General features: G+C 50.9%; 4 protein-coding genes across 4 annotated transcripts; 1 reads left to right on the forward strand and 3 right to left on the reverse strand.

Annotated features, from left to right (window-relative positions):
- Positions 1-448: 448 nt before the first annotated feature.
- ETH_00014220 (acylamino-acid-releasing enzyme, putative) lies at positions 449-6,986 on the forward strand (the record flags this gene model as incomplete). Its single annotated transcript, XM_013377810.1, has 17 exons — positions 449-748; positions 1,061-1,180; positions 1,369-1,483; positions 1,844-2,060; positions 2,359-2,542; positions 2,722-2,783; positions 2,929-3,190; positions 3,321-3,690; positions 3,859-4,166; positions 4,371-4,638; positions 4,855-4,915; positions 5,096-5,174; positions 5,373-5,454; positions 5,865-6,019; positions 6,507-6,671; positions 6,700-6,748; positions 6,850-6,986. 17 exons carry the CDS (start codon positions 449-451, stop codon positions 6,984-6,986), a joined length of 2,934 nt encoding a protein of 977 aa, XP_013233264.1.
- Positions 6,987-8,420: 1,434 nt separating this feature from the next.
- ETH_00014225 (uncharacterized protein) lies at positions 8,421-15,070 on the reverse strand (the record flags this gene model as incomplete). The annotated part of the gene is made up of 5 exons (XM_013377811.1): positions 8,421-8,580; positions 8,841-8,965; positions 9,166-10,041; positions 10,332-14,666; positions 14,756-15,070. The coding sequence occupies 5 exons, from the start codon at positions 15,068-15,070 to the stop codon at positions 8,421-8,423; spliced, it is 5,811 nt and encodes a 1,936-aa protein (XP_013233265.1).
- Positions 15,071-15,153: 83 nt separating this feature from the next.
- On the reverse strand, positions 15,154-19,764 carry ETH_00014230 (uncharacterized protein; the record flags this gene model as incomplete). The annotated part of the gene is made up of 9 exons (XM_013377812.1): positions 15,154-15,678; positions 15,856-16,224; positions 16,295-16,990; positions 17,113-17,409; positions 17,533-18,238; positions 18,576-18,667; positions 18,960-19,049; positions 19,290-19,528; positions 19,650-19,764. 9 exons carry the CDS (start codon positions 19,762-19,764, stop codon positions 15,154-15,156), a joined length of 3,129 nt encoding a protein of 1,042 aa, XP_013233266.1.
- Positions 19,765-22,452: 2,688 nt separating this feature from the next.
- ETH_00014235 (58 kDa phosphoprotein, putative) lies at positions 22,453-24,696 on the reverse strand (the record flags this gene model as incomplete). The annotated part of the gene is made up of 10 exons (XM_013377813.1): positions 22,453-22,596; positions 22,680-22,738; positions 22,824-22,985; positions 23,136-23,223; positions 23,319-23,420; positions 23,523-23,574; positions 23,679-23,878; positions 23,980-24,144; positions 24,279-24,421; positions 24,672-24,696. The coding sequence occupies 10 exons, from the start codon at positions 24,694-24,696 to the stop codon at positions 22,453-22,455; spliced, it is 1,140 nt and encodes a 379-aa protein (XP_013233267.1).
- Between the last annotated feature and the right edge of the window lie 1,174 nt (positions 24,697-25,870).

Below are 25,870 nucleotides of genomic sequence, written 5' to 3' on the forward strand. Positions count from 1 at the left end.
AACCCCAGTTCAAACGAGGCCACTTGGTAGACCAAGGCCAACAGCACAAGCAGCAGCAGAGCAACTGCAGCAGCTACTGCAGCCCTGCTGACGCTAATGCATGCGGTGCCAGCTTGACTCGAGGCAGAGGCTTCTACGCATCGGCAATATGGGATGGACACACTAGTTTTCGTCCTGGAAACAAATGTTATTTAATCTAGATGACTTGATGAGTTATTTCTTGCGTCTGCGAGTAGTTGGTATGTACAGCAGCTGCTGCCCCAACGCAGACAGCCGCCCCCAGAAGACAGGGGGCGTCGCTTTTGATCATTTTCGTAGTAAAATACGAATAAGACACGTACCAGAGTGAGGCCGTCGTCCGTAAAGTTGCTCTCTGTACGGCTTGAATGCCTTCGCTCTTGACGATAAGCAAACGGACGATAAGCAAACGCCGCCTACGTACACGAAGATGCCTCAGAGGAAGCGCCATGGCAAACAACACCACCAACAGCAACAGAAACAGGAGCGTCAGCAGCAACAGCAACAGCAACAGCAACAGGAGCGTCAGCAACAACAGCCACAGCAACAACACCAACAGCTGAGGCAGAATGTGGAGAGACAGCAGCTGCGGGAGGTCAAAAAAAATGAACCACGACCGCAGCACAAGGGCGAGGACAGGCATGCACATCTTCAGCACGAACAGGAGGATGGACGACAGCAGCCCGCACCGAAGGATACTGCACCGGCAGACTCCGCTAACAGCTTGGCGGTGATTTGCACGCGTTGTTGTTGCTCGACATCCCCTAGACTCATCACACTGCAGCTTCGCCGGACGTTAAGAATTTTGAGTCCTAGTGGACTTCCCTGGCATCCTAGTCACCGTCCTTGATTTCTTCATGCTTCTTAGTGCACCTTTCAGTGAACAGTAGAACGCTCCTCGTAGCACGACGCTGTCGGAGACACAACCCTGACGCAAGGGAAGCTTGAATTTCGGGTTTATCGTGAAGGCATCAGCGGTGCTTGGACTTGGGATTGTCGTGTGAGGCAACCCATTCATAATGTTCGCTATTTCATTTTTCAGGAAGAGGTCCACCGGCGGCTGCGCGCCTGCAGCGCCAATGCCATTGATGTTGCCAGCGCTCAGATGTACGGAGAGGGCCCTGATGGTTGTCCTACATTTATCCGCTGTAGTGGGTCACAGGTAAGGACTGCCGATTTCCGAGAACGAGGTGCAGAAGGGGCTTCTGTTAGTGAGGCAGTAACTGGCTACACCGGCAGGTGGAATGGCCAGCTGCGGACATGATTTTTCAAGTCGTTGTACAGTTACCGCTGCGTCTAGCCACCGTTTTGATTCATTCCACTCTGTGTTTTGTGCTGTTGCGTTTGCAGAGGGTCGTAGACAAAAAACGCCGTCTACTCATCTCCTGGGCACCCACGACGCAGCTACCTCCAACGGCAATCCCCGTCGACTCACAGCCCGCCCTTGAATTCTACTCCCCTTCAGGCATCAAAGCCCTACGCACAAACCAACACTAAGCCAAAACCCACCCTGTACCGTAATTATTTCTATTGCTTTTCCGGACGCAAACTGTGGGAAATGGACCCTGGCCAGCATAGCGCTTGCCCACTTGATGATCAGTGACTGACGTTTATTCTGTCATTCCCCGAAAAGATTATGTCTTGTCATCGAGGTTTCTGCATGTAGGACCGGGCCAATCTACAGGGGCTAATGAGAGTGGCATACATGCTCTTTTGCTCAGGATTGTTTGTTTCGCTTTAGTTGACTTTCCTGTCTTGCCTTGATTGCGTTAGGGTTTAGTGTCGAGTGTACCGGACTCTTTGAATGTCATGTGCTGTGTTGCAGGGCAGTTCGTAGCGCAGGTGACGTCCGTACCTCCTCCGGAGAACAAGGGAGTATCTAGTGGTGGTGGAACCTCTGCAGCCCCTTTGCATCGGCTTGAGGTTTGGGGCGCAGCTGGCAAGGGAGATTTGGGATGCGCCATGTGCCTGTTTGCTCCCCACGGCATTCCTTGGCTGAGCCCGTACGGGGGCGGCTGTTTCTGCTCTCAGGACGAGAACCTGTGGGCCGCACAACTCTCCCATGTTGCTGTTAGTGTGTGGTCATTTCTTCACCTAATTAATTGCATGGTCTAACCGTCCTGCTTTTGACCTGCAGGTTTTGCCTTACCTTTTGGGAAACCGGCATTGCTGTCGTCACTGAATGCATCAGTTCCATTGCATGCATTTGCTTTGCTGCGTGCATTGGCACTTCTGCATGCGCGCCTCTGTAGGGTTGAATATGCAGTGCTGTAAAGCACGCTTTGTCAACGAGCAGCGGAAGGCACAGATTTTCAGAGGATCTTGCTTGTCTGCTTTTAGGCTGTTGTACGTGGCGGAGGCCGCACAGAAGGACGCGTGCCCACCTTTAGACAGTTATCTCTACAAAGACACATGGGGAGAACAGTTGCTGCAGCACTCTCGAGGAAGAGTTGTCGTAGGCAGTATAACGCCTCCCACCCTCGCACCACTTCAGCCCAGGCATAGGTCCGCCAGCTATGCACAGGTCAGCGACGACCCACAATTTGTACTACCGAGTACACTGCTCCGGAAGTGGATCTTCCAATCTTTTGTTTCCTTTTTTATGCAGCTTCACATTAAGTATGTACTGCGCGCTTAGTTTGCTCGATGCAGGGTTCATAGTGTAGGGTTTGCAGTCTACTGATTGTCTTTGGAGACCTTCAGGCGTCTTTCGTCCCGGATGGGTCTGCTGTAATCTGCACAGAAATCCCGTCCGCGCCGTACAGGTAAGTTCCAAGACCTAGTCGTGGGGTTTTGCGTGCAGTAGGTCTGCAGGCCAGAGGCAAAATAGTTCTCGTACTTTGTTTTGGAAGATTTTATCGTGAAGACTCGCAGTTTAGCTGTGTGCTTGCGAGTATGTTGTGGTGACAGACTTGGGCTCAAGTTCTGCATTAACCGCCGATCAGCTGTCTTTCTTGCGGACTTCCCCACTGGAGGCGTCGCGAGGGCCCTGCGTGCGTTGGGAGCTTCTGAGAAGGGCCCGCAGGGGCCCCTCCAGCCGACATGGTTGCAGATTTCGAACGAAGAAGATTGGGCAGCGTGGGAGGCGAGAATTTGCGACTTGCCTTCGCATCCGCCGGGGCAGCTTCTCGCATTCGAAGTTGTCTACATGGCGCTCTCAGATGACTCCAAGGTTCGCTGGCTTCGCCGTAGTTTTAGTTTTAGCGCAAATCGTCGAACCCAATCATATATATGAGACCTCGGATGTCCTCGGATGTGATGTGAAGCCGTGCGTTTGGGATTCTTTTGGGGTGCTCGTGTAGGAGAAACGCCCTCATTTCGGAAACGCCCGCCTCCGAGTGGCTATCGTGGCTCGGGAAAACCCGGAGTCCCCATGGGTTGTGAAAAGTAGAAAGACTTTAGTCAGCCCGAGCCCTTCATCGAGCTTTCAGAGCCGTCATGGGAAGAGCTCTGAGGCCTCCAATGGTGAATTTGCCCCCACAACGGTTCAGTCCGTGTGCGTGGCGGGGCCTCAGAAAGAGTCTTCTAGCGTAGCAGCTGCTCATTCTCTGAAGGCATTTGAGGGCCTTTGCTGCACACAGCTGCCTCCGTGGAGGAGCCGAGGGTTTCTTGTGATGAATACATTTAGAGGTTGCCGTCAGACGGTTGTGGCCATCCCTACAGGCTTGCAAGGTACCTATTTACCAATACGCAGCTTCCTATGGTCCGTAGAAACGTCTCAGAAGCATCGCTCTGATCAGATGGGCATAATTTGGGAATATTGCTTCGGCGCAGATGACCCAGTTGCGCGTGTTGTTTTGAGGATGCTAAGGATGAGGTCTGTGCGATGATGTACTGCAGCTGGAGAGGCCCGCGTTAAGAGAGTCCACTTCGAGGGTGCCCAGGGCCCGAAGGCGCCGGCAGACGTGAAGGCAGCAGTAGCCGCAGCTACAGTTGGTGATGTCCTACTGAGGGACATCCGCGGCCCTTGGCTGCTTGTTCAAACCAGCAGCCCGGTGCATGTGCCAATCTTAGCCATTGCAAAGCTGCGGGAGCTCAATTTTAATGAAGAGGAAGGAAGCGATGGCGATTCACTGGACCCTCCGCATGTGGCAGAAGTCGTTGATGCAGTTTCCCTGAGAGGAGGCTCTAAGGGGGCATTTAACGGGGTGAGGCGGTGACCGCTGTCGACTTGCGGACTTGCGAGCTCTGTAGAATTGAGACTTCTGGCAGTGACTGCTTTTGCCAGTGTTCTTTTTCTTCTGGGGTTCTTCCTGCGCTTGCCTGTTCCGTGTGTCTTGTTGTTGAGCATTTTGATTGGACTTTGCCTTCGAGAGGTAACAAGTTTCCCTTCGTTTACTGTGCTGTGTCAGGCTGTGAAGAAGCTGCAGCTACACATGTTGACACTTTCTCTATATCATTTGGACCATCAGCGGCACTGGTTGGTGCGGCTAGGCCGTCCCCCAAAGGGCCCCGAGGAGCCTAGCTTGGCAGTTCTTATTCATGGGGGTCCTCATTCCTGCGCGAGCTGTATGTACAACAGAGAGGTTCTTTTTCTCACGACTTTGGGCTTTGACGTTTTGGTTGTCAATTACCGGGGTTCAGCTGGCTTCGGCCAGGATGAACTCGTCTCTTTGCACGGTCAGTTCGGAGGCCTTTCGTTGCTGAAAGCGCTTCTCTCAAATGCCTTAGCCGTGTTGAGGTGAATTCATAAAGATAAGTGCCTCAGATTTTAGCGTTTCTCGATCGCTCCCAACGGTTTAAAATTATTTTTAAAGTGCCTCGTATCGATGTGATGCGCTTTACTTTACTCAAGTAATGCTTTAGTAAGGCATGTCTGCGACGCTTTGAACTCAGGGCGGGCAGGGCGGCAAGACGTTGAGGATGTAGCGCAGATAGTGCAGCAAGTGATCAACAAGTGGGGCATCTGGGGTCCAATCTGTATCTCCTTTCCCACCAAGCACCATTGATAGCGTGCTGTACGCACCCAAATAGTAGTTGACATACAGAGAGATTGTGTTTAGAGCTGTTACACACACCAACACGAGAGGGATTTGTGCCTTCAAGGGAGGGAAGCTTTTGTGTGCATGAGCTTCAGATTTGGTTATGACAGCAAACGCTGCGCTGCAGTCGGTGGGTCTCATGGGGGTTTTCTCTGCTGCCACCTCATTGGCCAGGTGTGTATGATCTCAGTATTGCCGTCGTGGTGGTCTACGCTGGATTTCGTTTGCAGGGCGTATTTGGCTGCTTTACATGGGATCCTGTGTCTGTAGTCCTTGCTTAAAAGTCTGTGCCACGTGTCATTTGCACCAATAGTCAAGTGTTTGGACTACTTGCTGCGAGGCGCTCTGTACGTTCTCCTTTATTTTGTTCAGTTCCCTAAACTCTTTAGCGCCGCGTCGACACGGAACCCCGTGACATATGTCCCAGGGATGTACACAGCCTCTGATATACCAGGTGTGTCGAGGGAAAAATCGAGAACAGTTCTGGTTCTCTTCCAGTGGGAGTTATGGTTTGTGGGATTATTACTGAGCTGCCGTTGCACGTGTTGCAGCGTTGCAGCTCCGAATGATAAATATTCGAAACTGACAAGTCTCTGCAGATGTGACTATTCTCCCAGTCTGCGCGATCGGCCCTAGCAACTGTTAGTGGCTCATCATGTTCCTCCTACATGGCTGGCATCTATTTTGCGGCCAGTGCGCTCTTGCTTTTGAAGACTTGTGGGCATTTTTGTCCTGTTTATCTTTTATACTCATTTAATTTTATGTTCTCATGTACTTCTTTGGCTGTTTTTAACGAATGGCACAATGCTTCCTGTTGGTACCTCCAGTTCCTCTGGCTAGTCCTCTTATCTTTCCCTGCCACAGATTTCGTCTTTCCTGTTTCGTGCGGCGAGGACTTTGACTTTGCGAAAACTCCCTCAGCCGAGGCACTCGTGAAGATGCAGCGGCTGTCTCCGACTGAGTTCGTGGGCACAGTCCAGACACCCCTTCTCCTGGCTCTCGGGGCTAAAGACCAGAGGGTATGAAGATGGCTGCTTCAACGACTGGCACAGTGCTTCTTTGTGTGACTGTGCAGATGCATTAGTTTTACCTTCATGTCCGTTCGTAGCAGTCTCAAAAGTGCCATAGAATGCTTTGGCTGCAGTTCCGACTTCCACTGAAGAACTCTTGCAATAGCATGTTGAGCCAGGCCAAGACTGAAGGAAACTGCCTAGTCTTGGTGAAATTGGATTTAAAAAGGTGTCCGATTAGGGAAAGTTTCGTTAACCAAGTGTAACTGGGTTTAAAATGCCGCCTGTAGACATTATCTGTAGCCTTAGGCTTACCTTTGCATCTGAAGCTATGCATGTTGTACATCATATCATGCGTCGTCTATGCATGTGCACGCATACATCCACAGATGCTCACCCAATCACATTATAAAATTAAATATGCAGAATCACGGAGCATGCGTATCAATGCATGGAAGCCTGTGTCTCCGGAAACAGCGGGGTTGCGCACCTGCAGAACAAGGAGGTTCATCTTAGAACTGTGGTGGAGGGCCCAGATCGCTGTAGCACGAAGCGCACGCGCACATACACAGGGTCTAACTTTCAATGCCGGACGTGGTCCCAGGCACCGACACTTCTTGTATCTATGTTTCTTACGAAGAACGTTGTTGAGCCTCTTGAAGTTTGTTTTTGCATTGAGGTCCTTTCAGGTGCCGCCGTCTCAAGGTCTCCTTTTCTGGAGACTACTAAGCGCCCACGGTGCGTAATTATTCATCGCCTTCATCCTGTTGAGTCATTGCTGCAGGCTTCACGCCTTCTCTGCTTACATGCTGGTGCTCTTGCTGTTCTTTTTGTTACAGGAAAGAAGAACAAGTTATTGTGGTATCCGGAGGACAACCACAGCCTTGACTTGCCAGTAACAGATGCCGACTACTGGGCCAACACGGCCGCTTGGTTTCTAGAGCACGTCCCCCAGCCTGTCCTTCCTCCAGTGTAATAATTTTCCGACGCCATATAATGTGGCAGCTCCTGCATCACCACATTCTGTTTCTCAGCCGTGTCCTGCGGGTAGCGGAAGCCTAGAACATGGATATCTTGCAGTTTCTGAATCAGGAGCTCTTTGGGGAAAGGCTAGATGCTTAAGTGGCTAGTTGCGGATAGGAATGCTGCTGTGAAGGCTGCCAAGGAAATAATCTAGATATTTGTTGCTTGCTGGACTGGCAGTAGTAGATGCAGTTCTTTACCTGCAGGCAGGAAGAGGGAACTCCGAAGGTGCTGAGGTGCCCGATTTTTTCTTTTGTTTGTACTGCAAAACCGGGGCTTTCCGGGTTGTCGACTGCATGGTTGCGCGATTGAGGTGGAACTAAGGGTCCGCAGTTTTCCTTCTGGCACAAATAAACTGATGGACCGAGTATTTCCCTCGTTGCATGCATAAAGTGATCACTATCAAACTAATGTCGTATCTCAGCAAGCTTATGCTGTGGTATGTTGTAGCTTGGCTGCATAAGTTTTGCCTCGGACACGAATCCATGGTACTATATGTACCATCTGAGCGAAGTGTCAGTATAGCCACTTGACTGATGCTTATTTCTTTTCATGTCACCGAAGGACCAACACTTAGCATGAACAGATTTACTGATGGGCCGCAGAAATCGTCATTGTGTAAGAGCTGGCAGTCCACCGTATGCTGTGTAGGACTGCCCTGTGCAGCGTCGGACGAATTCTTCTTTGCAGCCTCTGCGTCGCATGCTAATTTGACAGCTGTTGTGTCTATCTCACTTGTTGTTCATAACTGAGGTTTCTAAGGACTTGGTTCCGAGAGCAGTAATGGATGCTCTGCTCTGCAGCTGCACAGATGCTTTTGGTACGCATTAGAACTCGAGCTGTAGTGACACTAGTGATGCATATGTAGTAGAATATTATTGTAGAGTGCCTTTCTGATTTAGAGAAAGTAGATCATCAATGCGAGCAACAGGCCACTCCAAATTCCTGCTTTGCACCAGTGAGGGCCGGAACCGATGACGGATCAGAACTCGTTTCTAGCGACTTGGTGTTTGTCAAAACAGCGACAAATCGCAAAGTCAGGAGCAGCACCAGAAACTGAACTGAAAATGTTGGTTTGGCAGTGGTTCTGACGGTTTTCACATCCGACAACGGATTTTGGACAGCCTCATGTAAATCTTAAATATGAGGGTCCACTAAGGTACACCCACATCGCGAGAAGATTGTTTGGAAGGCCAGTAGCCTAGCTGTGTAGAAGCAATTGAGCCGGAAGAAAGCTAAAGAAACTGGGGAGTGCTGAAACAACTAGTTGCTGACTTTGCGGACATCGTAATTTTTTGGGATTCAAATGCAGGAGTGAGATACATCAGAGAAAGCAGTTCGTTTCAATTTGCAAGATGATTTGCAAGATGTGGCTTAGAGGCACTTGCTAAGTGCTAGTCAGGTGAGGTGGCTCAAGATGACCCAAGTTGGCGCTGACGTCAAACTCTTCATCCGTTGAGGCTGCGCCGCGCAGCTCGAAGTACTGGGGCGCCGCCGTGCCAGCTGTCAGTTTATAGAGGCAAGCGTACTGACCGACATGAGTGGGTCTAAGAGCAGACAGCAGAGAGAACGACAGGACAAATCCAGTAGCAAGGGCTCCAAAAAACTCACTTTTGATCAACTGACTAGTGTGCAGAGCACGACAGCCAAACAAAATGCGGCGGAGCAAGGGCCCCACAAGGACCACGACCACACTTCTACTGAAGGGGTTAGCAGTGTTGCCCTGCTACAAGAAACGGACAGGAGCAGACACACGCACAAGCCCTATAGTCTGTCAAGTTTTGAATGGAAATTTCATGCAACTTACATGAAGCGTATCCAAATGGAGGCGGTGCTGTTTTCTGCCTTTCTTCCCCCGAACTTCATGCTCTGCAGTGTCCCCTGTGACGGGCTAAACTGAAACGCCCGTTCTGCTTTCACGTTTTCCCCGGCCTGAGACGCAGCAGAGACCCACAAGGGAATGCATGCAAGGGGCCTGAAGTGCAGAGAAGAAGGCAGAAAGCGGAGAAGACAATATGAGTCTGCCTTTTACATGGTAGGCTTTAAGGCGTAGGATGAGCAAGATACATAAAAAGTCTGTCCAAGGGTTTCACGGACTAGGCTGATAGACTTGCTAAGGGGAATGCACTGACCAAACCCAGTTGCTGCGTTGCAGTCCCAATGCTTCCCACGTCCTCGCTTTCGTTACTGCTGCGCTTTGTGATGCTGTTACCGCTGTTGCTGTTGCCGCACAAAATGACACGCCAGTCCACAGCTGTTGCTGAGACAGCCCGCACCTGCAGCATTTTGCTGGGACGCCGTCGGGATTCCACGTGAATGGTTTGAAAGTCTATTACAAGAGGGCGCTGTGGATCGCAGTAGGGACACCAACCCCTTTCTCCTGCCGTGCCTTGCATCTCAGGTGGAGCCCAAAGCAGAAGAAACGCTTGCCTGGAGAGTCCTACAAGAGACACAACCTGGGTGCTGTTGGACACTTGAGCAGCAGCAGTTGAAGAAGCTGGTGCTGCTGCAGCGCTTCCATCGAAGGGCTCGCAGGAGTTTTCCTCTGCCACAAGTGCACAAGCAGCTGCCGCTGAAACTTTAGGCAGCACGGCGTCAAGACGCTGCAGCAGCTTCTGATATTGCAGCAGCAGCGAACTTTGTCCTGTCCCCTGCAATCCGCGCTTGTGCTGTTCCTGTAAGGCTGAAAATCCCAATAGCAAGAGTGCAAGAGGATCGCCTTCTGGCCACAGCACTCGAAGAACGCCTCCCAGCAAGGCTTGGAAGAGGGGATGCTCTTCTAACGCTTCCAGCTGCGGCTTAATCTGCTGTTGCTGTAGCTTCTGTATAAGCAATAGCAGACGCCTCACCATAGAATTCTTGCTGGTGCCTCCTGAGGGCTGAGCCATTGGATATGAAATAAGCAGTTGACCGGAACAGCAGGCGTCTCCTTTGGCCATTGCTTCACATGTTGGAGGAGAGAACTCCACAACCAGCCGGAGCTGTTGGTGTCTCTGGACTGTGAATGTCTGCATAAGAAGCAGCAGCATCTAAGGGAGCAGGAGTTCTACAAGCACTAGCAAGACCAGCAGCAACAGCAACGGCAAGCCCAGCAGTAGCAACAGAGCACCGTCACTAGCTTCAGAGCAACAACGAATCCATGACCAGCCACAACCAAAACAGCACCATTTCTCCCCACAGCTTCTTCAAGCTTCCTCTTTTTGCCATTTGCTCATACGTAGCTGAATAAACTGACGTTCTGAGCCAAAGCTAAAGATTTGAAAGACAAATGTTTCTCCTAAGGCCGTGCTCTACCCACCATCTGCTCCTGGGCTGGCGCGGCAAGTTTCTGCTGCCGCTGATGCCCTGTGTGCTGTATTCGCTCTTTTTGCTCTTGTGGCTGCTGCTGCAGCTCGGCATTCACAAGTTTGAAAGATCTTCCCTTTATAGAGACAGAGCAGGTGACGGAATGACAGTGGCTTGCTGGTTGCAGGATCACTTCCTTCAGGATAGGGACAGCAGTAACGGGCCAGCCTGCGCTGTCCACGTGTTCGCTACCCGGTGCTGCTGCCTCTTCTGACGCAAACCACAAAGCTCGGGGCCCAGTTGTGTCTTCTTTTGTTTTCTTTTCTGCTCCTGGTTCTGCTACTGTTGGCTTCATTGGTTCTGTGGGGTTTTCTGCGCCAAACGTCATGCGTAGACTAGGCAGCCGCGTCTGGATTGTGAAGTCGACGATGAGAGGAGTAGCAGCAAGCACTGTAGGGACTATCAGACAAGCCCCACTACCGTGAGCGTCCCCAGAAGGTGCCGCATCAGCAGGACCTGCTGCAGCATCAAAGGCTTCAGGGGTTTCAGCAGGGATGCCAGCGGTTTGGCTTTGATAAACAGCTTCAAAAGTGTCATTAAACAATGAACGCAGAGGCCGGTTGGGAGGCTGTGTAACAGGACAACTTGAAGGGTTGACGCCTGTACAGCTCAGGAACCGCTTCTGCAATTGTTGTCGTCGGCACACTGTGTCACTCTTTTTGCTTTCAGGCGCAGCTGCCGATTGTTTAGATTGTGTCTTTCCCATTTTTGGATGTTTTCGGCCTGAGGAGTTGCAAGCCATGGTGGCCTTTCCCTCGACAGGATATGCGTCGCGAGCAGCAGCAGTTGTTGCTATTTTTCCTGTTTGTGCTGCTTCCATAGAGATGGGGGCCGCAACGCCCACAGCTCTGAGTCTGTGATACCCTGGGGATGTCTGGAGAGCCCCACAGCAAAGAGATACCTCGATAGTACCGTAAGGAGCCAATACGAATTCGGAGGGCTCCATGCGAGGCATGGCAATACCCTTGTGACAAAATGCCACACCACCCATTGCAGGCTCTGCTACTTCTGCTACGGCTGCTGCTTCTCCTGAAGCAGTTGGTTTTGTGCTCGTCATGGCTGGACAGCGAAGCATCCCATCTGCGTTGAAACTCGGCTGCGGTAGCTCGGTGCTGCAGCGTGTGCCTCTTGCACTCCAGGAGTAGTCGCAACTGTGCAACATCGATGCAGTTGCACTGCCCTGTGTTGAAGTAACCGCTTTTATTGTCCCCTCACCCGCTGCGTGAGCAGTCAACCCTGTAGGCTTCGCCTCGGCGTCGCCATAAGCAAGTATAGTTGCCTCGTCCACCTGACCTGCTTGCTCTTCTGCTGTTGATTGCAAGTCTCTCTGGGGTGCCGCCAGCGCTGCGGTTTTCTGGGAGCGAAGCACTTCGACTGCAGCAGCAACGGCCCGGTTTTCAGGTAAAAGAGGCATCATGTCTGACACCAAGCAATAGTGAGGGGGGAGCAGCTCAGTGTAGCGGTCGGCCCATGCAGCTGCTGCTGCTTCATCTCCCGTTGGCTTCTCCTCTGAGCTCGTAGGCAGTGTTTCTTGTGCGCTGCCTGGTACTGCTGATGATGGCGCCAATGCATCTGTTGACACCAAGTCAACTGGACCATCTCTTCCAGCACCCTTTTCGAGAGAAGGGCCTTGTAGAATACCTCCAGGTCCTTCCTGTGGGATAATTGCAGCCTTGCTTACTACTGCAGGTGCGGCAGCTTCTCCTGCAACTGTCTGTCTATCTGTCTGCGCTAGTGGATCCGGTGAAGCATATAATGACGGGTGTCTCCGGCTGCTTTCGAGTTCGAGAGTTGTATTGGGTAGAAGCTCTTTCGCTATTACATCTCCATCTGCCGCTGCTGCAGAAACGTTTGCGGGTGTTGCCGCTTCCCCCAGAGCTTTCCATCCAACATTTGTCTTCAGTATGCCAAATTCAGCGGCGGCGGCCGCTGCTTCTGTAGCCCTCATCGAAGCTTCCTCAGCAGCAACTGCAGCTGCAGCAGCTGCTTCCGCTGCTAGTACAGCTAGGTCGGGAGTTTTGGCTGGCTGTGACCTCTGTGGCTTCCGGCTGGGCGCGACAGCCGTAGGTGCAGCAACGGAAGTGGCTGCTGCTGCTGCGCCCACTGCTGCTTCTGCGGCTGCTGCCGCCTCGCACGCCGTCCCGACCACACGCTGGCGCAGTGCCTCAATGGCTGCTTCCCTCAAGGTGGCAGCTTGCTGTAGCTGCCTCTCCAATTTCTGCTGCATTTCCCAAAGGCCGATGTCAAACAGAATCCAATTAACGTGCAGCCACTTGCTGCTGCTGTTCTCTATTCTAAAGGTTATGCGCTGCTCTTTGTCCCCCTGTTGGCATTGCTGCTGCTGTTTCTGCTGAGTGTCTGCTACAGCTGCTGCTGGCTCGGCAACCTGCGGGTCTTTGGCAGGCATTTTGAGAAGCATGAGCTTCGTTTTGGTTCTATAGCTAGTGAAATTTGAGTGCTGCTTCTGCTGTAGCTGCTTCTGTCCCTTCTCTACCATGGAAGGCTGCTGTAGGGCAATCTGGGCAGTCATGAGCGGTGGCATGCAGTCCCGGAAACGAAGACACTGCTGGGGTGAAGGAATCTGCAATAAGGGACCCCTCACTGGCACTTTGAGAGGTATAAGTGTTACAGCTTGGTGTTGTACCACTTGCTGATGTTGCTGCAACTGTTGCGAAGAGGGCAGCGATGGCTCCAGTGACAGCCGCAGGGCTGCGTCAAAGTTCGCGGGAAGAGAAGCAAGCATTTCTAGGGCAAGCAATGCAGCTTGTTGCTGCTGCAGCACGCAACTGCTTTCAGGGTGAGGAATTATCACCAAGCCTTCATCGGTAGCCCTCAGCAACTGCTGCCGCCGCCGCCTTGCTGCTGTTATCTGAAGTGCCCGTACACCAGCAGCAGTCTTAAACGAAGGTCGATCTGCATGAAGCGAGCCCAGAAACGAATGCTGCATCTCAGAAGGAGCAGCAAAAGAGGCTGCTTGGACTAATAGGGCCTCAGCAGACAGGTAGTCTGAATCAAGAACTCCACCATTCCTGCCCTTAGTTCCGCTGTTATTATTGTGGTTTGTGGCGCTGCTGCTACTGCTGCTGTGGTTACTGCTGTTTGTACAGGAGGTGAAGCATGCGTCTGTTTGAGCCAGCCAAGACGACAGAATTTCCCTGCTGCTGCTGCTTCCCACTTCGTTGTAGACTTTGCTGCTACTGCTGGTACAGTCTGGGCACATGAGCGCGCCCACTGGTCTGCCATCCTCACAATATGATGGGTGCCGTATCCGTTGCTGCCGCATCACCGGTTCCTGCTGATGCGTTTGCTGCTGCTGGTGGGCACTTGTCAAAGCGTCCAGCCGGATTGTAGTCTTGATGGGCGAATCATTTATAGCCAACAAATAGAGAAAGGAGTTTTCCTCTCCCACAGTTAAGGCTGGAAGCTCCACCTCTGGTGCCCCTTGGCTACCGTGAGGCGCCGAATTCCACTGCTGCTTCAGAACGCCCCAAGTGCCGATGCCGGCAGCCTTAAGTGTTGCAGCGACACCTTTTGGCCTTTGTTGCATTTCATTTTCATCTTCAGTGCGAGGTGACGCAACGCTGCTTGCTCTGCTTCTGCTACTAACGCTGGCCTCTTGCCCAGGCAGACATACGTCTTGCTCATGCTGTCGTTCCTCCACCGTGCCTTTTTGCAAAAGAGCGCTGAATGCATTCTGGTGTTGGGCAGATACTTTCAGACCTTCCTGGGGCAACCGCTTCTGCTGCAACAGTGAAGCGGCGGCTTTGAGCTGTTGCTCCGTAAAAAGAGCATACGTAATGGATGCCCCGCTGCACGCAGCCGCAAATGTGACTTGCAGGGGCAGCATCAGGCCAGCACCTTGACAATAGGCCTTCACGACCAAGCAAGGGGAGGCAAGGATACCTAAGCAGGAGATATCTAAAGAGACAAAGCTCCGACTGCCCACAATACACTCAGCGGGAGACACAGTTACTAGCAGGCCGCAGGGGCCACGTGCGGCAGGTGTGGCCGTAGGCGGAACAGTTCTCTCTGCCACTTGTTGCTCTTCCCCCTGCTGTTGCACTAGCTGCTGAGATGCCGTATCTGCCACTTGTTTAGGTGAGTTCCAGCAGATCTTGATGGGTATGTCTCCGTCATTGTAAACTGTAAGCTGCTGCTTCAGCAGCAGAGGCCGCAGCAGGAACAATGGCGGCAGATTTACAGTGTGAGTGCTAAGGCGCAGATGTGGCAGTGAAATTTTAGCTTTAAGAGAAACGGCAACAGGTTGGCTGTCTTCCAGCGTCTCAACCTGCAAAATGAAACCAGTCTACACTGCATGCTTGTCGGATAGCTCACCTTAACCACCGCCTCAACGCGTACACAACAGGTGAGACTTACTAAAATAAAGGTGTCCAGAACTTTAGGATGAGACGCCCGAAGCGTCAGCAGGAAAATGCCTTGTGCGCCAGGAGGTAGCAGGACATACGATGGATATATCACTAGCTGTCCAGATAGACCAACCACCACGAAGTCTTTCCGCTCCTGCTCAAGCTGTTGTTTGCGCTCCTTGTGCTGTAGTCGCCACGCAGCCAGGTGCTGCTGTATGGCCAGGTGTTGCTGTCGGACTGCGCAAGCATTCTCTGCAACAAAAAGAGCCCGCGGTATTGCAGCCGGCTGACCATTTGCTGCTGTGACCCGGAATTTACCTCGCATCTCTACAGCTCTTTGCAGCGTTTTCAAGCAATGTGGTCTAAAGTTAAGCGGACACGGAAGCGCATGTTTTTTACCACTGACAATCACGCACCTTCAAACTCACCGTCTGAATCAGAAGAAACCTTAGCATCAACTGCAGCTGCTGCAGCTGCTTCGGCCTCAGCTGCAGCAGCATCTGCTGCGTTCAGTGGGTCACGAAGAAAAGGTTCGCAGCAAAGCAAAGACTCGTCTACGCAGAGGCACTTGGTGCAGCAGCGCACCGTTGCAGACGGATTGCAGGATTGTGCCTCACAGATTTCAGCGCTACCTGCTGCTGGCGCTCTGGTTCCGGCACTTTTAGCCTCCGTCGTTGCCGTTCCTGTTGCTGCTGCCGTGCTCATGATTTTGTCTACAGTTTTTTCGGGCTCCTCACTTGGGGCTCTGATAAGTGAAGAACTGAAATGACAAGGAAAAGCTCCGGCAACCATATCATCCTCCGGAGGCCCAAGGCGTTCTGCTGCTGGGGAAAAAACCTCGTCAGCACTTGCGAAGCGAAGGCGAACAGCGGCAGCGACTAGAGAAGTGTTGCGAACGAGGAGGGCTCGACTAGTCCGAGTATGAGCGCGCACCTAGCACAACACGGGCATGTTCACAGAAACAGACAAGCCGCTCCACTACAGCTCTGCTGCTGTACTGGTGCTGCTACTCTTTCACGTGCACCTGCCGTTGCTGCCGCTTAGACTCGCTGTACCTGGTGAAGCATGAAACTAGGTCAGTATCAATTAAAAGGCCACAAGGAGACTCACCATCCCAAAATCAATTTGTGGAGGCCAAAAGTGAGACACTCGAGGGCGAAATACTTCAATACAAAGGGGGAACACCAAACGTAACTGTTCTTCGCAACCGGTTGCTGAAGGGGCTCCTGCTGCATTGGAGACAGGAACCAACGACGGAACATCCGTCTCTTTGAGTGGAAACACGGAAAGAGGAACATCCATGGACATAGCACCGCAGCAAAGCGGCAGCAGCCTCATGGCAAGCTTCCCCTTCGCTCCTGGAGGGACAACGCGTTGTTCTTTACTTGCCACACAGAAGTAGCCAAAAGGCTGAGGGCTCTGTCCAAAGATCTGAAGGAAACCATCAAAAACATCTTCAACACTGGTCATGTATCCAAGCTAAAAAAACACGAGAGCAAGGTAAGCAGAGAAAGGGGAAAATGAAGGGACAAAGGTAACAACTTGCCACATCTGTTTCTTTCTCAAGTCCTTCGATTTCATCCTCTTCAACGCGAAGAAGCCACGCAGTTTCCCATTCATTTCCAGTGGAGGCGCTGCCGCTGCTGCTGGTGCAGTTCGTTGTTCTTGTACGGGGGCCACTTAGCTCACTACTTGCGTTACTGTGGTTAGCACCTCTCCAGCGTACTTTCAGTGCCCGAAAATTAGGGTGCACAGACAGGAAGACGTCAGCGAGCCCCTCATTCTTAAACCTAAAGACTACACTTTGTACTGCGCACGGCCTCATACGTTTAGTGATGGGAGATTCCGCCTTGTCTCCAGCGGTGGCAATGCCTAAGGCCACCACCTTTGGCTGAGTCACTCTGACACGCTGCTGAAGCCGCAGCAGCTTCCACTCCTTAGGGTATTTTTCTGCCGCAGCCTCCAAACACTCCATATGCGTCAGCTTTCCACCCCTTTCAGCGTTATGGCATCTTGAATCCGGCTCTGCAAAGAGGGGTGTCCAGCGCACTTTGAGCTCCGTCGGGTCTTCTTCCGCAGTTTTTCCCTTTTCTTTGCTTTTAACTGTGTCAATGTCTTCGCATTTATCTGCGTTATTTTTTTCAATCTCTCCTTTCACCCCATTCATGGGTGAGAGGCCCTGGGCACTCTCTGGGCACGTAATGGCTTGCGGAGAGAGGAGGGCGCGGGAAGAAACATTTACAATCTGCAGAGAAAAGCGAAAAACACTTTTGTATAGATAAGAGAGAGAATAGATTTCGGAAACACGATGGAATGTAAGCAAAGACTGAAATCAACGGGGTGCATCAGCAGAGAGATGATACCTACCCAAAGAGAAAATTCGAAGAAGAATAACCCACTTCTGCTACTGCGGCTATCTGGCAGCGCGGTCGGCAGCATCCGTGGGTTCACTGCAAAACAAAAGGAGCGGCTTCCTTTTGGGGGAATGACAGCCTCCGATGGCGAAACAGAAAATGCACTGCACAGTTCTGAAATGTCATTTGCTGCTAGTGGTGCTGTGGCTGATGCTCTTTGTTGTTTTGCAGCGTGGCGCCAGACCACATGTATGGGTAGCTGCCCTTCGTTGCAGAGCACGACAGAACGGAAGATAGGGGGGCCGCCACGCTGCGAGATAACCGAAAGCAAGTAAATGGTACGGCATATAAGTTTTTTTGGTCTGATCTCTGATGACAGGCAAAGCAGTAGACGGCATGCCAAAAATGTTAGACTTCCGCTACAATGGCCTACCAGAGAACAGCCAAAGTCCATGATGCGAGGTAGTAGGCATTTGATGGCCTGGAAGATCTGAGCTCCGGTAAAACAAACAGAATCGTCCATTTTACGGCCCACTGGTGCCAATTCTTCTGCTGAAATTTCTTCTGCTGAAGCTGCTGTTGTTACTTCTTCTGCTTTAAAAGCACTGTGTGGATGACCACCGAATTTCGGAGCAACTGGTTCTGCTGCCATTAGCCCTGGCAGGACGCAGAGCCCAGGCATAAAGAAAAAAGGGAGGTGTGAGGGCCACTGAGTGCCACAGAATTCTTTAAGGGTCAGTGCAGCTGCCTCTGCGAACCCGCGGAGTTCAACTGTAGCAAGGATGTTCAGCTCTTCTCCATCAGAAGCCTTTTGGGCTGCTGATATGAGTTGCAAAGACGCAGCGAACAGTCCCGGTTTACTTGGAGTAAACCGTAACATCAGCGAAGCCCCTCTGTCCCCCCGACCCAACAAGAAATCCCTTCTCAACACCGTAAATGCTTCTTCACAATCCGCCGGCCACCCAGTATAAGGCACTTTTGTGGGCTCTTTAAGAGCAAGAGGCGCTGCTTCTTGATGCTGTTTTTTTGTGGATAAAAAGGGGCAACGCGACGCAGCTCTCTCCTTGCTTCCGCCCGGAGCATGTGGAGATATTAAAGCCCTTACAGTCCCCTCTCCTCCCTCATTTTGCAGACACAGTCTGAAATTCGCAGATCAAAATCTAGCCTCGAAATGAGGTCCCCTGCTCTTTTAACCCTGGGACAAAACTGGCAGTGGTCAGAGTTCGTCCCCTGACTCTGCTTAGCCTTGGCATTCTCATCAGAAAGAATTCAGGAAAGGAAAATCACGAAAACTCCTAGGGACCAAGCCTGATTATGAGCGCGACAATCCAAATTCGGCGAGGAGTTTATGCTGAGCTGCCTGGCAATCAGGCCCCTGCCAAGGAAACAACTTTGTTTCCCAGTTTAACAAAGCTGTGAATAGCGCTATCTTTGCGTGCGATGTGCCGTGTTGTGCTATTCAGTAGAAATTCTTACTCCATTACAACTGACTCTCCCGGGCGCGCGGCGCCAAAGTCTAACACTCGAGGTAAAGAAAGCAACGAAGGGGGCTCTTTGCGGGCTAGAAGCTGCAGAACATTTTGGGAGATCAAACAAAGGCCACTAGAAATGGAGCAAGGCAGTGTTTGTGTCCGCCGCCGGCGTCGCCGGAAATGATTTCAATCGGTGGAGAAAGCATTGTGGAGTGAAACGTCACAAGTGTTCGATGGAGTTTGTTGCTCTAATGTGCTCATTCTTGCTTGTGCATGATTTGAGATGCACATTCTACAGAGCATATAGGGAAGCAATGGGGCCGCATCGATCCCAAAATACTACACCGCTCATGAAGTGCAGCTTTGAAATGCAGAGGGGAACAGTTACCGGTATTGCGAATGCGCCCTTCTCGGTGTGGAGCTCCAGCAGGCCCGTTGCCTCCGGTGCGGAAGGTGTTGGGCAGAAAGAAACCCAAACCTATAAAGCCATCAACCCAGCAAGTGAGAAAGCGCCTTTTTGAAATGAGTGCTTGCCTGACGAGGAAAATCAAGCAGCGCGCATTAAGAAAGAACAACTACACATCCATGTCTAGCACTTTTCACTCAACAAGAGGCCCTGTACTCGAGGTCTTGTAGTGGCTTCATTGCAGATTTGTCTCGCCCACCTCTTCTGTACTTCATACCGGAAACAACTGCGCAGCCTGCACCGTGTGCCTACCTGAACGGACATTCCAGTCGCTACAATTCCTGAGACATGTGGGGTCGCTTGCTCTTCGCCGCAGCTGCCAGCAAGTGAATCCAGAAGGACGCCACCTCCCGGGTACTTTGGGAGGGAAATTCGAAACGGACTTTTCGGGTCGATCTCTAATCTCATGCGCCTCCCAACGCTTTCAAGATTCCGCAGAGTCACCTTTTTCGTGTAAATGACTCCTTGAATCACTTTGTCAAATACCTGCACTGACAGTTGCACACTCCTAAGAGAAGCTCTCGAAACGCCCACGCAACCAGCACAATACTTTCCTGAGGTGCATTGCCGGCAAGCACCCCCTTCACCTTCGTTCACCGCAAAGGAACTCACTATGCGTTCCGGAGTGACTGCGAACGGGCACCCGTCGGATGAATTCAATGCTGCAAATCTTGGGTTCTTCAGGCACAGGCGGCCTTTCATAAGCTGATCCTGGCCATCCGTACATTCGTTTTTCTGTTTAAAGAGAGTACTTTCCTGTTGTTCAGTAGCGCATTGAAAAGAAACAGTCCACTTCCATGAACACAAGACCAGTCGGCATCCAAGAAGGGAATATTTCGTTTTTCCTCTGACTTCGCCTAGTTCACACACTACTCAGACTCTGTAGGCAAATGCCTACGCAAGCATGCATGAAAGGGACAAACTGTGTTGTATGGTGCTACTGAATTAACTGGCGAACCTCGGATTTTCTTCTCATTGGCGTGTGTGAACTTCGAGGCTGCCTGGTTCTTCTATGACCTATAACGTCGCAGAAGCAGTAGAGTGGACGAAAGCGATCTCCGCGGTCTTTACAAGACGCAACCAGCATTTCCTGGTATCTGTGCAGTATGCTGAACCCTAGGGACGCAATTTATTCATGGCCAAATAAACTAGAGACGCTCCAGAGCACAGCAGAAGTACTGTGTGATAGTTTTGTCTGCCCAAATAATAAGGAATTATGAATGATTTTACCCGACGTATTCTCCAGACTCTTCTCTTTGCGCCACTGCATATCGTACTGCCAAGGGAAGCACGATTCAGCTTTCTAAACTATGCACTGGACAAGATCAATCCCAGTAATGGCACTCAGAGGCGCCGTTTTTCTTACCGTCTGCTCTTTCTGTTGGATGCTTTGAGCGTTTTGTGGCTCTGTCCAGTGTACAAGTTCTGCCGAGAGAAGGTTTAGCGTCCTCCAAGGCATCTTCCTCTCGATGTTTTTGGCCAGTAGCGAACATTTCGAAGAAGCACTGGTAAATTTTTCTACAGGTGATGCTCACTGGGCACAGGATGCTTTTCTAGACTAGAAGGGAAAATGTAACTCTTCGTTAAAAGCCCTGAAAACCGTTGTATCCATTGATGAGACAACGCGGCACAGCACTTAGAGTGACGTGAACAAGCCGCCTCGTGCAAACTATTGAGAGAGTTCATATGGAACGTCGTCAGTGACCTCAGCACTGTTAGAAACACATGAAATACGTTCTCCACTGAAGTGGGTTGTTCTCTCTGCTTTCCAGACTAACCGCGCCCATGGAAAAGCACCAAGCCAGCATTGATTTCATCTAGGAATACCCTCTGCTCTGGCCAAACGCGACTGGAGTTGAATGTGCGCGGGATGCTAGGGCTGATCGTGTTTGTGCTCGGAACTCATCATACAGAAAAAGAGCGCCTACTCTGGATTTGGCTGCGCTAGACTAAAAAGCTGTGGTTTCTCAAGGGACGACGGTGCCTACATGAATTTCATATTGGCAGCGCAGGAAGCCGCTTGCAGCGACTCTGTCTGGAGATGCGGGAATGCAACGTTATGGCAGATGGGAGACATCGGAAAATTCAGAACGATTCTAGTGGGAACAAAAGAGTCAGGAGCATTTTAGAGATGGGGATAAATAAACCTGCCCCGCGCGCAACAACTTCGAGGTCACCGACTCGCTTGAGTGTACAGACAGTTGTCCCATAGTGCGCGGTCCATCGTTGCATCCTGTCCACAAGTGTAGTTTTTCCATGCCATTTGGTCAGATTTTGACTTATACTTGAGATCGCGCCCCGAAAGATCCTCCAGTACAAATTTGCCACACCATTTTCACAATGTTCGTGGGCGGCCCTGAGGATATCCCCATTGAGGGTGACGAGTTCGAGAAGTCGAGGCCAAGAGTCCTCTCCATTGCTGGATACAGTTTTCTCTCGCTGATCGCCCACTTCTTTGTTCAAGATGTAGGAAAACTTCCCTATTTGAGCCGTGAAGCCCCGTAACTGAAACGTACGTGCTCAGGTCGGCGGAGCGTTGGCCATGGCCATCCTTGGCGGATTGTTGTACTACTATTGCAAGAAACCAACTCATCTCAGCATCACGCTGGCATTAGGCATGAGTAGGCAGATGCGAAAGTCAACTAAGCTAAGAAACCTCGACATTCACATTCGCTCCAGGCCTGGCGATCCTCTTTATGAGCGGCTTCATTTGGTTCAGTATCTTGCTGTCAACGCACCTTGTAAGTCTTATAGAGCGATCTAAATCGGAGATAATACGCTTCACCATCCATCGTCTACAGCAACTATGGCTCGCCGATACAGTGACGCAACTAGAGTAAGCCAGCACCCTACACATCCCTCAAAGCAACTGTACTTTCTATTGATTACAGGTTCATTCTGTATCTCTTCGACTTCGGCGCTTCTTCTCTTGCACTTTTCCAGCTTCAATATGTTTTCGACTCTCCAACATACCGTAGGAAAAGTCCATGACGCATTAAATTCATATCAGACTCTCCATGGAAATTACAGGCGGACCTCGGTCTTTCCTTCCTCGCTGGGCTGAATCCGCCGCCCGTGGCGAGGGTTGGAGAGGATGGTCACCCTTCCAGGTAAAGTCAATCTACACTAAATGGCGTGTGCATGCACCATGGACAAAAACGAGTAGGGCGAAGGGCAACGCCTCGGAGGATGGCAGTAAAACAAAAGCCAACTGCGCTCTGGAAAACTACGACCTAACAAGCTGGCATCCACTTATGAACACAAGCCAAGCCATGTTTTCAAGATTTCCTTGCGTGGCAAAGCGTTTCGCAAACAGACATGTAACTTTAATGGTTGTGTGTAACTCATTGAACAACAGCTACAGGCACTTGAATATGTGCACCGTAGAGTTAAGCGTAGGACGTTTGTTGCTGCATCAATGCGGAATACCAGATCCTCCAGCCATTCCTCCCCCGAATTTGCGCATTAACTTAGAAATAGCATCTGCGACCTCCGGGTCATCCTTGTACTTTGCCATATTTCCTGGATTCGTCAAAATATCTTGGAACGCTGCCATCATCTGAAGAAAAAACAAACAGCAGCACGGTTCACTAGAAAATCTCTCTTCGTCAGATATCATCCTAAATCAATCCACTTTCCTACCTTTGGATTGGAGAACACCTGTTGGACGTCAGGATCATTCACGGAACCTAGTAATCCCCCTGCAAAAAACACAACTGACATCCCTTCTCCAGTCTCAATACACGCCTCCATACGCAAAAGCAGCTCTTATGTAACTCAGCTTACCTAGGCCTCCCATGCCACCTGGCATTCCACCAGGCACGCCGCCTGGTATCCCTCCGGGCATACTACCTGACATTCCTCCTGGGGCTCCACCAGGATATCCTCCCGACATTTCGCCAGGAAAGCCTCCAGGCATTCCACCCGGGAATCCTCCAGGAACACCACCTCGAAGGTTCCAACAAAATGCAACCGCGATAGTTCATGAAATTTCATGTTCGAAGTAATCGGGTGCCTACATGCCCTGCTCAGTTCTTCAAACTAACTGGGTAAACTCAATCCTTGCAGCGTTACGTGGACGAAGTTGAAATGTCTCACTTGCTTCACGTTTTTTCTGTTCCTCGTACGCTTTTTGCGAACTGGCTCGTTGTTCGCGTATCCGTTTCTCGCGTTCCCTCCTCTCCTTCTGAGAAATAGAATGGAGGCAGCTGCCCGTGTTTCCTGTATTATTCATCACCATTAGCTACTGATACTCAACAGACCAGTGATCTGTAGCTTTACCTCCTCTCTCCTTCGTTGAACCGATCTTTCATGTTCCTCAATTATCTTGTACTTTTGCTCGACAAGTTTTTGGATGTCCCAAATGTTTTCGTCGTAGTCAATCTGCGGGTAGGAAACTCATCCCATACTCGCAACCACAGCTTGCAGCGTGTACCTACCATGAAGTTGACAGCTGCGAAGCGTAAACCGCGAATCGTACCGCACCTTTTGTCCCATCTCTATGTCGCTGTGAGCTTGTTTCCAATTCCCAAGGTACCTGAATAGATGCAGGACATTTGTATAACCCGATTTCGTGTCAGTGGCTAGAAACTCTTGGTGGGGCAAGTGCACTAATACGTACTGCGCCGTGCTGTTGCTTGCCTGTTGGAAGTTCCGCGAATTCTGTAAGCTCTTGCATTGTCTGGATTCAGTTTGAGAGCCTCATCACAATCCCTGACTGCTGCTGCATATCTCTTCTGTTTAAACAGAACCTCAGCTCTGCGCGTGTATAGAAGTGCTGTAGGATTTCCAACAAGTAGTGCCTTTGTATACGATTCGACGGCCTTATTGAGGTCGCCTGCCTGAAAATGCTCAGACCACAGTGTTTTGTGTCACAGCATCTACCTGCCCGATTTTGAAGATGGACTGCAGAATGCCCACTATCACTCTTGGACGCACGTACCTCAAGTGCCTCTGCGGCTGCCTCCTTTGCTTTGGAAAGCTTTTCGTAATCATCATCTGTAAGCTCCTTTTCTCCAGCAGGTGCTAGGGCTGGGGGTGGTGTCGACTCGGGCGCGACAACCTCCTCATCATTCAGCGATTCCACGTGGAAAGGCTCCTCTTCCGACTGAAAAAAGACAGCATACGTACTAGAATCAACGGCAAAAGCGCATAACATTCTGCAAAAAGGCAGCCCTGAGAGCTCAATAAGCCTACAGACAGCTTCTGCTAGTTCTGCAAATACACGTAGACTTGACGAACTTCTTCCTTTGGTTCCTCTGCCAGAGGATCAGGAATCTTGGCGCCTAATGACAAGAGATATTCTTTGAAGAAGGAGAGTTCTTGTTTGTGGAGAATGCTAGGATCATTGCGTGCAAGCGTCACGAATGCCTCCAATTCAGCAACTGCACGAATGTCACAGTCACGCCGCTAAGTGATGCCGCCACCACCCAGATTGTACGAACAACCCCAGTAAGATATCGTTCACAAGAGCGTCTTAAATAGTTATTCTTGGCTAGTGAGTCTCTCCACGGTGTCGCGCTCTATCCAGATCGCATGTACACTCCACTCAGTTCGATGAAAAAGTCCAGCTTTCCGAAGCCATCCAGTGTAAGACAACCGGCAACCGTCCTTCTGTCGGCACATTTCACTTACGCTTCTCCTCCCCAAACAATGCCATTGTCTCGAACGAGCAGTGTCCTGGCGGAACGTGAGGAGGCTCGTTGCAGTGGAGCCGACGAGGCACACAGCATAGCACACTTTCTGCTCTATGCTGCTAAAACACCAGCTACTCTCTCAACAAAAAGCACACAATGGATGGAGCGAAGTTACGTCCCCACGGAAGAAAGTGCCGCAGCTGCAAAACGCCTGAGGCGAGGTTGGGGCTTGGCCGCCACTGCGGCATAGCACCATCAAAATGCAGCAGCGTTTTCCCTACGTAGCTAAAGATTTAAATATGCCCTTATAGGCCTGTACAAGGTGTTAGTATTGTCACACCAAATAACAACCCGTCCTAGCGCCAGCAGAGGCCACCAGCACACACAACGGCATATTTGAAAGCAGGAAACGCTGCTATGGTAACGTTAAGTGAGCTTGAGAAGCAACAGTTGGAATATTACGCAAATGGAGTTGGGCATATGACAACATTGTGGGACCTGAAGAAAACCAACTTCAGCACAAGGTGTCTCGGAGTGCTGGGTGGAAGTGGTGGGTGTCTGCTGTTGGTTGTGTAGTAGTATGTTATGGAACGGTTTTCTGCCTTGAAACAACAAAGAGGTCTGCACTCTTCTCATATCCCGAGTTCGGGTTTACCGTTAACCTCGGACGTACTCCGCAAGCTAGGGCTCAAGGAGTGTCTTGTACAGATACCGCAAGATGTGGTAGAGGCACAGCTGGCGCGCACGTTTTTGGAATGTACATTATGCACCACGTGCGTATGCCTCAGTGAGAGTTTCACTGTGGTTATCTCCAGTGAACTGCAGCTAGTCAAGTCTGCTACGCAGCAGCGAGGGATGATCCAGCTGTCGCGGGGGCTGCGTTAGATAACCGAGCGCTGCAACCACCTTCAGCTAGGAACCACTGTGCCTCGCATATCACCGATAAAAACAGCAGTCGCCTTTTAGATGGCGTTTCCTGCGTAGTGCTCCTAGATAGTTACGGTGACAGGTAGCAGTTATTGCTGCACGCGGTACTAGTCTAGCAATTACAAGGGTTTCCACGGTTCTGTTGTGTCTGTGTGTGGAGATGAAGCGTAACAAACGTAGTTAACCAAAGCCGTATATTGTAGAAAGATACAAAACATAGAATGCGGAGCATTACGGAGTTAAAGAGCAGATGAGAAGGGTTCTGATCTC

Source organism: Eimeria tenella, genomic scaffold (genome assembly GCF_000499545.2).
Source record: "Eimeria tenella Houghton genomic scaffold, Eth_scaff63, whole genome shotgun sequence".
Classification (NCBI taxonomy): Eukaryota; Apicomplexa; class Conoidasida; order Eucoccidiorida; family Eimeriidae; genus Eimeria; species Eimeria tenella.